Below are 13,601 nucleotides of genomic sequence, written 5' to 3' on the forward strand. Positions count from 1 at the left end.
CACTGTTGGGGCTGGAGAGATGGCTCAATAGTTAAGAGCACTAGCCAGCTGCTCTTGCAGAGGACCTGGGTTCAGTTCCCAACTCCCACATGACAGCTAACAGTCATCTGTAACTCCAGTTCCAGGGTATCTGATACCCTCTTCTGACCTCCATGGGCATTTCAGGACACAGGTTGCACTAACACACATGCAGGCAATACACTCATACACATAAAATAAAAATAATAAGATTTTTAAAAAAAGGAGTTTCCATAGATAGCCAAGTCCTGCCCCAAACTCATGATCCTATGGACCCATTCTGGCCTTTTATTTTAGTTGGTCCTGGTCTTCCATAACCCTCTCTGTGGGCAGCCAGGTTGGGAGACAAGGGTTGAGATCAGTTTGGTGGAGGGGTCCAAGAGGCTGCTCTTCTCAGAGCCTGCTCAAATATGTATGTCACAAAGACTATTTCTGGATATAAGTGGGTCTCATGAAGGCCATCACCAAAGATCTGTGGCCCAGGAGAAGAGTCAATCATCCCAAGGAATGAGGAGGCTCACACAGTGGACAGAAATGAGCAGGGCTGGGGTGTGTGTGTTAAGTAGATGCATAGCACAGTTCACACAATAAGACTTCTGGAGACTGGTAGTAGAATAGTGTGAACATGCCTCATATTGCTGAACCATATACTTCAACGGCTAAGATGATCCAGTGTATGTCAGGTCACACACACACACACTCTTCGATGATGGGGGTAGAGAGGAGGGTTGGGAGCACTATCTTCTTGTAAGAGCAGCAGCAGGAGATGAGGGTGGAGTGCTGGTCTGCATAGAAGTCACAGCCTGGCAGCCTCCTGCCCTACAGGAAGCGATGAAGCTGGAAATATCATAACATTCCTATACACAACGCCCTTAACAGTCATACATTTAGAGACCCAATCATATGGAATATGGGGGGTGGCTGGCCCATGTGCTCACTATCATGGATCCTTGATGCCTTGTGAAGCAACATTAACCACCAGACCATGACGAAGCCGTCATGCAAGGCACCAGTTAGCCTGTCAGCCAAACACAGGCTCAAGAACCAGCCCCTCTCCTCGGGTCCCCCATCAAGCCTCCGTTTCCCTCTGCTCTGCTCCTCTCCTGTGTTCACGCACCCATCTTTTCATGTGTTCACTGAACATTTACAGCATCCCTATCACGTTCCAAGACTGTAGTCAACACTAGAGAATTAACGATACACAGAAAGATATCCCATCCTCATGCAGCTCACAGTTTAGTGGGAAAGAGGGTGACAAACCTTTAGACTGAACTCTGACACCCAGAAGGTGCCATGGGGCAGGGCTGCAATTGTGGCTCAACGTGTCTTTATCAAACCCTACAGAAACCCCATATGAGTTAAGCCACATTAGTCACCAGTGACTTTTCCAGCTGTCGTCCTCAGAAATTCTCAGTCGCATTGAACTTAAGCCTGGTGCCCTGTGACATCTTTCAGGCCACCAGCCTCTTTCTTCATGGCTTCCTGGATCACCATCATGCATCAGTTCCAAATTTCTACTGAAGTCCCAAACTGTCCCTTCTACGTTCTTCCTGTAACCTGTTTCTTGCCATGGCCCTTACAAACGCAAACCATGGCACCCCACTCCAATGTGCCCCCGGGCTGGACCTTGTTATTACTCTTATTTCTGCAGCTTTAACAAAATGAATTTCATTGAGTGGATCACTGCCATGCAAAGCTCTTACGTTAATACTGAACATGCAGAAGGACCATCTCACCAGAAGTGCATTCCAGATCTGCATGACTATCAGTCCACTGAGGTGGACACCTGGGTGCACCTAAAATCTCAGCACTTGGAAGCTGAAGCAGGAGAATGGGGAGATTGAAAATAGTTTTGGCTACTTAATGCAAGCCGGACTCATAAAATCAAAACCAACCAAATAAACAACCCCAACCAATTTGCTTAAAATTCTGAAATCATATGAAATAAAGGAACTGGACAGCCACTGGTCCCCAGTACAGCAAAGCAATACTTTTCTGCTTAAACCTGCAGGATATGAACCTCAAAAGTCATCTGCTATTAGCTAAGCCGTGTCTCGCATCTTCTTAGTAAGTGTAGGAGACAGAGACACAGCAGGTGTGCCTGCTGGAGGGGTTAACAGCGGGGTCTTTTTAGGCCTATGCCTCTTTCCACATTTGATTTCTCTTAGTTGCCACAGTCTGTTTCCAAATTACCCCTTACTTAGGAAATCTTACCATTTCCTGGCCTGCCATGAACCCTCAAAGCTTTCCAATAGGGATTTGAGTGTGTCCATCACCTACAACCTCACAGCTAATTCTAGAAACTAACTAATCAAGCACAACAGCTGACCCAAGCCACAGGCCTACGCCTCACTGCAGTCTGCCACAGAGGCAGTTGAGGGAGGGGAGCCACTGGAAGCTGGGGGAAGGAGGGGAGTGACAACCTTCTCCAGCCACAAACAAACCCTGAATGGAAAAAGGACAGCACAATATCCACAACATCCGTGTTAAGTCAGCTTGCGCCTGCTCTGACCTTGACAAAGCACCCTGACACTTCCCCCAGGAGCCACCAAGTGATGCCTGCGCAGCCATAACCTGACAGTCAAGTTGTCAGAAGCTCAAACATGCGGAATCTGGAGGGGGAACCTGAAAATATGAAATTTAAACTCAGGTTGAAAGATCAACAGCATTTCAGTAAAAGTTATGTTCTCAAATAACCCAAACAGGCACTTGTCAGAGAAAGTAATTTCCTGTTTCCTTATCAGCACCTTTCACTCTGAATTTACTGGCCACCACTGGTTATTAGGTTGAAAATAATCTAATAGAATGCTGGAAAGAAAGCAATGTTTTATTCATGAGGCTGACTTCAGCATCTAATTTTTTAATTGAGCACAGGCAGTCTCCCCTCATCACTGACTCAGACTGTCTTGATCTATTTAGCTGACATTAGCACAATTTCACGTCACATTGGCACCAGCAAAGGTTCGGCTCCCAGCCGCTGCGGGTCTAAGGGCTTAAAACAAGTCTTTTCCTTGCCCCATGCTGTATCGCCATCTGGTGGCAGAGGAAGCAACTGCAGGCCGTCGAACACGGGTGAAAACTGGTCTACTTCCACAACCAGTTTCTTTGGCTTATTTAAATCTATCAGAAACTGAGTATGTGAACTTTACAGTTTTTAATGGGGTTAAAATCATGTTGCCATTGGAAATGATGGACTAGGGGTTGGAGAGGCTGCTCAGTGGTTAAGAGTACTGCTTGCTATTGCAGAGGACATGATTCAGATGCCAGCTAATAACTCTCTGTAACCCAGTTCCAGAGGATCTGATGCCTTCTCTGGCCTCCACGGGTATTGTATGCATGTGATGCGCATACATAATACAGGAAAAACAAACATACACATAAAAAAAGAAATGAACTAATTTGAAACTTGAAGATTTTAAATAAAGCCATTAGTTTGTTAGTTTATTTTTTAAATAACATTTCTTTATTTGTGTGTGTGCATGTATACCTGTATGCAGAAGTTAGAGGACAACATGCAGGAGTTGGTTCTCTCTTTCCATCATGTGGGTCCTAGGAATTGAACTCGGGTTGTAAGGTTTGGCAGCAAGCACCTTTACGTAACTGTTAAGCCATCTCACTATCTCATCATTTATTCATTCGGTATGGCATTCCTAAGTGTCTATGCATTTGCCAAATACTTTGGGGGTTACACCTGAATGGTTCCTGCCATACAGGAGATGAGAGCAGTTGGGGGAGGGGAGGAAGTGATCAGACACCAAAAGCAAGGGTCTTGGAGACATTATGGACTCTAGAGTACCCAGCACAGCACGTGTGCGCCAATACTGATTGACTGAATGTTGACCAAGTGACCGAGAAGTACACGGTAAGGACACCTAATCCAGGCTCAGAGGTGCTGATGCAAGATGTTTCAAATGCAGTCAATGAAGGCATTACGATGCTCTGCTCCGTTAAAGATCACTTACACAGTGATGGTCTGCCAGCAGTTAGACTCTCTAAGGTGTTCACACAAAGACAGAATCACCTAATGACACAGATATCAGAATATAGTCTCATCACTATGCGACAGGTGACTGTACCTAGCATACATGGAGATAATAACAACAATGTGCTCGTTTGGAGAACAGCTTTGGAGGTACAGACACACAGCTTTCACCATGATGGCATTTCTATGTCTCTTTATACCTCTGATTTCTGTTAGTTACCCCATCTATCGTAAATTATGAATCCAGACTTTTCTTGGAAAACTTAGATAGGGAAAACAGGCGTTTGCAAAACACCAGCTATATAAAGCTAAGGTGACTTAGGTGACGCTAACACAGCATAAGAAATGGTCTCCTCTGCATGTTTGGTTACCGGCGAAGCCCCGAGCCACTTGGGGACAGGCAGATGGCATACATACCTTTCTTCCCTTGCTTGTCTCTGCTCTTCTCTTTTGTCTAAATATTCTCGGCTAGCAGAAATATTCGGAGGAAACAAAAAGGGAAGGGAAATAACAGAATTAGACATTCATAAAATTACCAAGAAATTACTAACAGGGTATCAGGAAGCCTTGAAAAATGAAATCTTGTTTTAACTGAAATTTAAAAAGTTAAAAGGCTGTACTTAAAAAGTACTAATTATAAAGACTTTTTCACTGAAATCCAGGGATGTCAGGAAAACAGGAAAGTGCTGAGTCACTGAGAAGCACCACTGATCACTCTGATTCTGTGCCAGGGTCACTGGCAGATATGACTTTATGCACCTTTTTATTTGAACCTATAAGATGCCCACCATCATCCAATTTTAATGTTTTGCTTTTCTGGTCCCTTAGTAAGGTTCCAACCTGAATGTAAGGGTAAGACTGGGTGGTCAGTTGTCTTTCAGTAGACTGTTTACCCAGCAAGTTTCAACAGTGTGGTTTTCTACTCTGGGCCTCAGAGTGTAGCTCTGGGTTCTACCCCGAGGTGCTCTAATACCTGAATATAAAGGACAGCACTGGAAAGTCTAAAGTAGGTTAAGATGGGGAGGAGGAGAATACCGCAAGGATGCAGCTGGGTCCTCATTTATAAACGTCCTTCCTTACTGCTTTCTATACTAGAAGGAAAGCATGGCATTGCCCAGGAAGCCTGAAACTGCATTCAGCAAAAGCACCAGAAGCTAAAGGCTAACCCTGAGATGCTGGGCCCAAAGCACAGGCCATGGGCTGGAGAGATGGCTCAGCTGTTAAGAGCATTTACTGCTCTTGCAGAGGACTGTGATATCAGCACCCACAGGGCAGCTGATAACTGTAACACCAGTTTCAGATCAGATGCCCTCTTCTGACCTCCTCAGGCACTGCATGCATGTGATCCACTTGTAATCCTTAACAAGTACATGCTGCCGAACCAAGCTTTTTACACACGTTCTCATGCTCTCATGACAAGCACTTTACAATTTCCCCAGATTTCATTCTTTTCTTTTTAAGGCAGAGTCTCACGCTGCCCAAGCTGGACTCAAACTCACTACTGATCCTCCTGCCTCTACCTCCCAAGTGCCAGGATTACAGCATGTGTCATCACTCCTGGCTAAGTGTACTCTCCGGATCTCTGTTCTTTGTGACTTTCTTAATACTATGGTCACGTTTTTGATGACTTCTGCAATCAGAGCAGTCAAGCTGAGGGACAGAGAATGATGTGCCTAGTGCTTATGGGGCCACTACTCGCACTCCTCAGAGGAGGGTCCCCTCATTGTCACGCACTGGTTAGCCACGGTTGCATCACCGTGCTTTTGTGGCAGTACGAGTGGAGACCAGAGTAAGAAGAAAAAGGGGGGATCTGAGCTTTGGAGACTCCTTTGACTGTGCGTCAGTCCAGAAATATGTAGTTTCTTCTAGAGCATTTTTTGGTCCACATGTAAGGTGTGCTTCAGGGTGTGGGGGTGCCCTTGAGTTAGTGCTATGCACTACTGGAGATTAAAAACACCAGTTCTCTCATATGAGACTTGAATGCTGGTCTCCCTCTATCCACCTGCTCCCTCACACATCACAGACTTCTCAGAGCTCCGTGTAGTCTTTCCGTGATTTATAGTTGCATTCAGTGATGAAACAGACAGATTGAAGCATGTAGACTCAATTTCTTTCCAAACTGGCACCCTACTTTAAGAGGTTTACAATAAAAACTTGGGATGAATAAGCTAATCCCTAAATTTTCCACATATTTCAGGCAAATTCCCTGCTGCTAATTGGTGGTAGAATATGTGATTTCTTAGAAATCCATAAATCAGGAGGCATTTAACCTGTTCCAAAGGTTTTAAAAACTGGATTGTATAAACAATTTCTGGAACTACCAGAAGGGGTGCACACAAGGTTGATGTTCCCACTCATCGTTTGGCAGAAACCTGACAACTTAGAGCATACCACGCAAGCCTGGCAGGAAATGATGCTGGTTTACTTCATGCTGCCTGCTCACCTGCCTCACCAAAGCCAGGCTTGGCGTTCTATCAAGAGACCTGGAGCATGGGTTTCCATGAGGTAGTGAACGGCCACTGAGCAGCCACACGATCCTCTCATGCTTACCATTACCATAGTGACACACACTCTTCCTGGCTTCTGGAAAACACCAGTTATTGAATGTGGAAGTTCTCTTTGATAATACCTTATATCCTTTGTTGATTTAACTGAGTGTCATCAAAATGAATATTTGCTGAAGAAATTAAAATGAGGAGGAGAGAGATAGGGAGAGAACTGGAAGGAAGGAAAAATGTAGATGCCATGGGGGAGATAACTGAGAAGATGAAGGAGATGAAGATGCAGGAGAATGAGAAGGGGAGAAGTGGGAAGGAGAGAATGGAAAGCAGGGGAGGAAAGGGGAAGGACGGACGTGCGTAAGGAAGGACTGTGTGTGTGTTTTGGTTTCTGCAGAGCACAGCATGTGGAGCCCAGGGAGGGAGTGGAAGGAGGTGGATCTGGAACATGGAGAGCAGGTGAACAGACACAGGGGGGAAGCAGAGGGACTCTGGGCTCAGTGGGGACAGACATGCGGTCTTCAACGGGCCATCACACCCAGGAACACACCCAGGAGCTAGACAGGGACAGAGAGATGAAGGACAATGGGAGTAATCAACACAATGATTCCCCCACAGGAAGAAAGAATATGGATTACAGAAGACAGAGTCTATCAGGTATAAGTATATCCACATACATATACACACATATTTACGAACACAAGATTACCATAGGGTACAAGATACAAACCAGAAAGTGATGAAAGAGTTTCTTTCCAGCATCCATTAAGCCTATGAATAAAACATGAGGACTCAGGAGAAATGGGAAATTGCATTGAGGCAATTAAACTCTGTGTCCTGGAAAAGGCCTGGATAAGAACACTTTAACTAACGGTGTGTCAAGGATGCACATGGCCCTAATTGGATTTGGCTTTCTGTGCTTCCTGCCACATGGCTAGGGAAAGGCTAGAACACCCAGCCTCTTGTAGGCAAGTCTTACCCTTCTTCAAACATACAGACAGAATTAGGAGCAAACAAGTTATTTCCTAACCCTTTTAGAAAGTCCATGAAGTCAAGTGCTTCAAATTTCAACTCAGAGTTAACTTGAAGTCCTTACTTGAATTTGTTTCTTTCTTCCCGTTCGATCCTCTGCAGTCTTTCTTCTCTCTCTTGTCGCCTCCGTTCTCTCTCTGCCGCCAGCGACTCTTGGTGCTGCCTAAAGGATGATGTGAGAAGACTGCTGGGTGATGACCTGAAGATACAATGCGTTAATGTCTTAGTTGCTTGGCCTGTGGTTAAAAGCACGGAAACAGGCTGGGGAGCTGGCTCAGTGGTTAAAGTGCTTGCCCGGCAAGTGTGAGGACCAGAGTTCTAATCCCCAGAATCCAGGTAAATGTCAAGCGTTATCGCAGCCTGCCTGCAGTTCTAGTCTGGGAAGGTGGAGACAGGATCCCCATGCAAGCTGGCTCATGAGACTAGACACATCAACAACCTCTGGGTTTGATTGAGAGGCCATGTCAATAAAGTAGGAAGCTATCCAGGATGATTCTTGGAATCAATCTCAGGTCTCCCATGAGTGCATGTGCATACACACACACACACATACACACACACACACACACACACACATACACACCCACACACACGAGAAAATGGAAAAAAGGAAAAAAAGTACAGAAGCAGGAATCCCAGCTTGGTTAGAACGGAGGATCTGCCATACCCAGGCAGTGCTTGAGAAAATTATTGAGCATGTCTCAGGTCTGCTTCAAAACTCTTGTCTATAAATGGTGATGAGCAAACAGCGTCACATGTGAGTAGAACAAAAGATGGTCATGTGTATAAAACACCATGCAATGAGCTTGGCATATATGCGGTCACCAGTCATGGGTATCACTATAAACAGAAGGCAATCTAGGAAGACACATTCTAAGTATGTGCATATACTTATATGATAGATAAGTATATAAACATAAAAGCATCTAAATTGATCTATGTTAAAACTTTGATGTGCTAGAATCAATGTTCAACCTAAAACTGATTTCTATTTACATATTCTGCAACATATCAAATATATTAAGTTCTCTCTACATTAACTTAAAAATAACGGTGTCATCTCAAAACAAGATATTCAGAAGACGGAGAGAAAATGACATGGTGCTGGTCTGAAAAGTGGATCCAATTAAGGAAGATTTCTTCTCTGTCAAGAAGTATCCAAAGGCCTGTACATGCCAAAGGCCAGCTTTAGGCTCTTGGCTGCCGCATGTGTGCAAACTGAACTGTTCTCAACTCAGTGGAGTTCTCAGCAGGGAACCACTCTGTGAGTGTCACAGGAAAGGCTGAGTCAGAGAAAAGGTGGGAGATGGGGAAGTTAGGTAAGTACATGAAAAAAGTTTAAAGGAACTAGCTGGGGAGTTGGCTGGGCCACTGGGGAATGAAATCCGCTCTGAAGAGCTATTGTTTTCACTGATGGACAAAAACTTCTAAAATTAAGATACAAATATTTTTGAAATATATTTTCTCAGTTTATTTATCCAAGGATATAGTATGTGGGCAAAATCATACTTAATTTCAGTGGAATGTGCTTGCATGTGGAGAACACGAAGCTTCCTAGTGTTAAAGACAGGATCTCACATACTCCACCATGAGCCCCAAGTCATCCTCACAAGAAACTCCCAGCTGAGTCATCTCTGGCTGTCAGAAGTGGCAGGAAAAAGAAAACACATGATGTCTACAACCAAAGTCTATATTCAAGGTCAGCAAGGAGGGGTGGTAATGAGCCCTGGACACTTGGAAACATAAGAAATTTATTTTTTCTTATGTCCAAAGACTTTGAGAGAGACCATGCTGTGTAACTTCTGTCTTTGAGCTATTATTTTGAGGGTGCTAAAATGCTATATACAGCGATATCTAGTACACAATTGTAGTGAAGGAATTTGTTATACTTCTTACATAGCGATTGACTGACTTTAATAAATTTATCAAATACACGAACCTGATACCCCAAATTAGAGAAAATTCACCCATCTCAAGTTATACATAGGCTATTTGAAACCTGACTATTAAGTGTACCACAAAGCTCACAAATGGATGCTGAGAATCCATTCCGTGTGACCTCCTTCCTGATCATAATGCAATTACGTTGAAAAAAAAAAACATTGTGGAGATAAATTTGAAAAACAACTGAAAAATTTTAGTTACTTCTAAATTTTACTATTTCAACATCACATTCATACACAAAAGTACACAACAGCCTCAAGATTTCAATTCTTCTTTTAACAAATTAATACAGGCCTAAATCACCATTCCAAAAGGATTTTTCTGGGAACTTTGCAAGCTGAGTCTAAAGTTTTTGTATAAGATCTGAGGTCCAAAGATTCTATACAACTTTGAACAGGAACAAAGCAGAGCATTGCCTCATGAGATGTCAAATCCCTCACGAGACGTCAGACCCCTCACAAGATGTCGACCCCTCGTGAGACGTCAGACCCCTCACAAGATGTCGACCCTTCGTGAGACACCAAACCTATACAATAACCTCAACAATCGTGTGAACAGAGTCTGACACATGAATAGAACAGGGCCACCCACCAGGGTGCCAACTCTACACACACAGAACACTAGTTCATAACAGACATGTTAACATTCATCTGTGGGGAAATAAATGGACTAGGAATCATAAAACAAGGATAGCCCTTCCTCATACCAAACATGAAAAGAAAAATTTGAATAGTTTAAGAGAAAAATTTAAAAAGCAAAAATTTACATCTTTTAGATCTCAGATCAGGGAAAAAAATTTTAGATCAAAAAGGGCAACCAAAAAAGAAGACTTGATAAATGTGTACATGTTAAATTTCAGTTTTTACATATACTAAATGAATGCTGAGGAATAAAGAAAATCCAAGGCCTTGAATAAGCTACTTGCAAAGGATCAGTACACACAAAACAAAAAGAATGGCTTTGGGCAAAGGATGATGGACATTTACTGAATAAGAACTTTCCATGCAAAATAAACATACGATGTTCATTTTCACTAGAAATCAAAAACCAGAAATGCTAGCTAAATCCACAGTGAAATTCAAGATCTGTTCTCCCAAGTGACCCCACAGATGCCTGCTCGGGGAAGGAAGAGTGAAGGGGCTCCGTGAGCTCATCCGTGTCAGATGCACACAAGCTACTCTGGTCATACTAGGGGAAAAGAGTTATAAATACAACATTCATAAATACATTTCTCCGGGTCTTCTGCTATCCAGATAAGCTCAGCATGCGAAATTACATATTTCTCAAGGATAATATCAATACCGATCTGTATCATAACCACTCAAAATGATCACTTAAAAAAATGCCAAACTCTGAGGTGGGGAGCCTACGACAGAGAGAAAGCACTTGCTGATGGTGAGGCCCTGTGAGGTCCTACGTAGGCCAGGCCAGCTAAGGAGAGGCAGGCATGGGGACAAACCTGCATCCTAAGCAGAAATGGGCTGAGTGTGTAGGAAGGTGGTGGCAACAGAAGGAAAAGGTCAGACAGGCGAGAACCACATGGCAGAACACAAGAGGACAGAGCCGAGAATGCCCACCACCAGGAACACCAGTGGCTTTGGTCTGGTGCAAGGTGGCCATGAAGAAGGCATATGGGTCCTGGGTCCCCAGGAGGCCTTAACCCGGGTGACTGGCCAGCAAACTGAGTCATGGGAGTTCCTACCCAGCTCTCCATCACTGGGAACACCCTGAGCATAAAGGCACTGATCCGAGGGAGAGGGGACAAGGGCAACAGCTACAATGGGCTTGAAATATCCCTAAAAGCCACAGGAAAGTTCAGGGTCAAGTTTGGGAAGAGCAGTTATTGGAACAACCACACAGAAGAGCAGTGTACGCAGAGCGGACTCCAAACCCGCCTTTTCTTCGCATGGAGAATTGCCTGCTGTTTCCATCCACCGTCTCCCTGGGATACAGACCTGCATCTTCATAGGAATCCTTGGACCTACACCAAGACAGTGCATCTGTCATGGTTAAGTTAATTTCACTGAGATTCCTGCTGGTCTGGTCAAGTGACAGTGTTTTCCCAAACCTCAGTCTTACTAGAATTTTGATGCCTTCCTTCTGGGGTTTCACCTTTGCTGGGGAGCCAGAAAACCTCCCACACAGTAATTAATAATCGGGAGTATTCCTGATACCTGCCCCAGGGGTGTTTTTGTTTGGTTTGGTTTTTGAGGGGAGAGGGAAACGCGAGGACTTTCCCTGTTTTTCTCAAAGTTGGCATTGTTTCCTTTATGCCAACTTGAGTAATAAAAGGACTGGTTCCAGAAAGAATCAAACTTACACATTCAATAGTGACAATGATATTCTTGGATTCCAAAATAAAGCTTCGTCTATTCTGTAAAACAGAAACAGTAAGATGCTCTTCTTCTAAGACTTCCCTGTGTGTCAAGTAGAAAGCAATCTGCCAGAAGAACCCAGGACAAGCCCGATCTCAGCCTTGAGTGGACTGGAATGTCTCTTGGCTCCCAACAGAACAGACCCACTGCCTAGGCTGAGCAAACACAACAGAGATGATCTGACCAAAACTGGATGCAGAGATTTTTCTGCCATCAACGGCCTTTCTCTGTTGATAATGTGTTGATCTAATAATCTACAGACTAAACATGAAACAAGAAGCCTTTCTAAAGATAAAGCTCAGACAAACAGGAGAAAGGAAAACATGTCCACTTTTTGAAACATTTGAGAACCATTCAGAATAGAATTTAAGCCTGTCATCTAGCTGCAACCGTTGGGCAAAGTGTTAACTTTAAGCCCAATAGTTACCAGGTCAATTTTGCTTATTGCACAAAAAATACTGAATAGATGTACACTATCTTAGAATAATAGATTTTGGCAGGGCATGGTGGCATATGCCTTAAATTCCAGCACTCAGGAGGCAGAGGCAGGTACATCTCTGTGAAATGTGAGACTTCCTAGGCCAGCCTGCTCAACATAGAGAGTGAGTTCCAGCTCAGCTACAGAGAGATCCTGAAAAAAAAAAAAAAAGGCAGCAAAACAGATGTCAAATGTTACAGTATCTTTAAAAAAAACAAAACAAAACAGCCCTGGGCTGATGCCGCAGTTGGTGAATGCGACCCCCAGAATGCATGCAAAAACAAAACAAAACAAAACAAATCCAGGTGCAGTGGCAAACTCCTGTAAACAGAGGTCTTGGGAGGAAGAGACTTGGGTTCGATTCTCAGCACCCACATGGTATCTAACAACCATCCATAACTCCAGTTCCAGGGGATCCAACGCCCTCTTCTGACCTCTGTGGACATTGCAGGATATGGGTGCACTTACACACAAGCAAGCAATATACTCATGCACATAAAATAAAAATATTTTTTTAAAAGCAGCCACAGGAAAAAATACATTATACAGAGAAACAAAAATAAAGGTGTAGATTATTTTCAAAGCAACAGAAGGCAGAAGAAAGCAGAATATAACTTGAGAGACTATAGAAAACAGGGACTCCATCAGCAGAATTCTTCACTGTGATGTTAACCGTCAGTGTCAACTTGGCAGGGTATAGAACCCCATGGACACCTACCTCTGAGAGTGTGTAAGAGGGAAGACCTGTCCTGAGTTGGGCAGCATCATCCCGTGGGCTGAGGTCCCAGACTGTAAAGGAGAAAGCCGGCTGATCACCAGCATTCATCTCTTTCTGCCTTCTGACTGCACACGCAATGGGACCGGCTGCTCAAGCCCCTGCTAACACAGCTTCCCTCCATGATGGGCTGAGAGCGAACACTGTGAATCCAAATAGTCCCTTCCTTCGTTTGCTTTGGTCATGTACTGTGTCAAAACAATGAGAAAATCCACCAACATGTTTACCCAGTCTCCCCCATCCCAATGTTTTCAAAGTAAAAGTGCATTAAGCAAGGTTTTTTCAAATATAGACAGGAAGAATTTATCAACTAGATATACAGTACAGGAAAGGTTGGTGAGAGGTAAATTATATGAGCCAGCGATTTTGATATACACAGAAGAATAGAGAGGACTAGTGACACAGGCAAATAGAACAAACATTTAAAAATATTTTATTATTTTATGTCTATATGTGTATTGCCTGCATATAGGTAAGTGCACCTGTGTTGTGCAGTGTC

General features: G+C 43.7%; 1 protein-coding gene across 1 annotated transcript in view; it reads right to left on the bottom strand.

Moving 5' to 3' along the window:
* Window positions 1-13,601, bottom strand: part of Fhod3 (formin homology 2 domain containing 3) — a 224,969-nt gene that overhangs the window by 77,723 nt on the left and 133,645 nt on the right. The window contains exons 10-11 of the mRNA XM_029563291.1: window positions 7,595-7,729; window positions 4,418-4,468 (exon numbers count right to left, since the gene is read on the bottom strand). Of these exons, the coding sequence (XP_029419151.1) occupies window positions 4,418-4,468; window positions 7,595-7,729 (186 nt within the window). The remainder of the gene's footprint in view (window positions 1-4,417; window positions 4,469-7,594; window positions 7,730-13,601) is intronic.

This window comes from Nannospalax galili, unplaced genomic scaffold, assembly GCF_000622305.1.
Source record: "Nannospalax galili isolate Female #2095 unplaced genomic scaffold, S.galili_v1.0 scaffold15, whole genome shotgun sequence".
NCBI lineage: Eukaryota > Metazoa > Chordata > Mammalia > Rodentia > Spalacidae > Nannospalax > Nannospalax galili.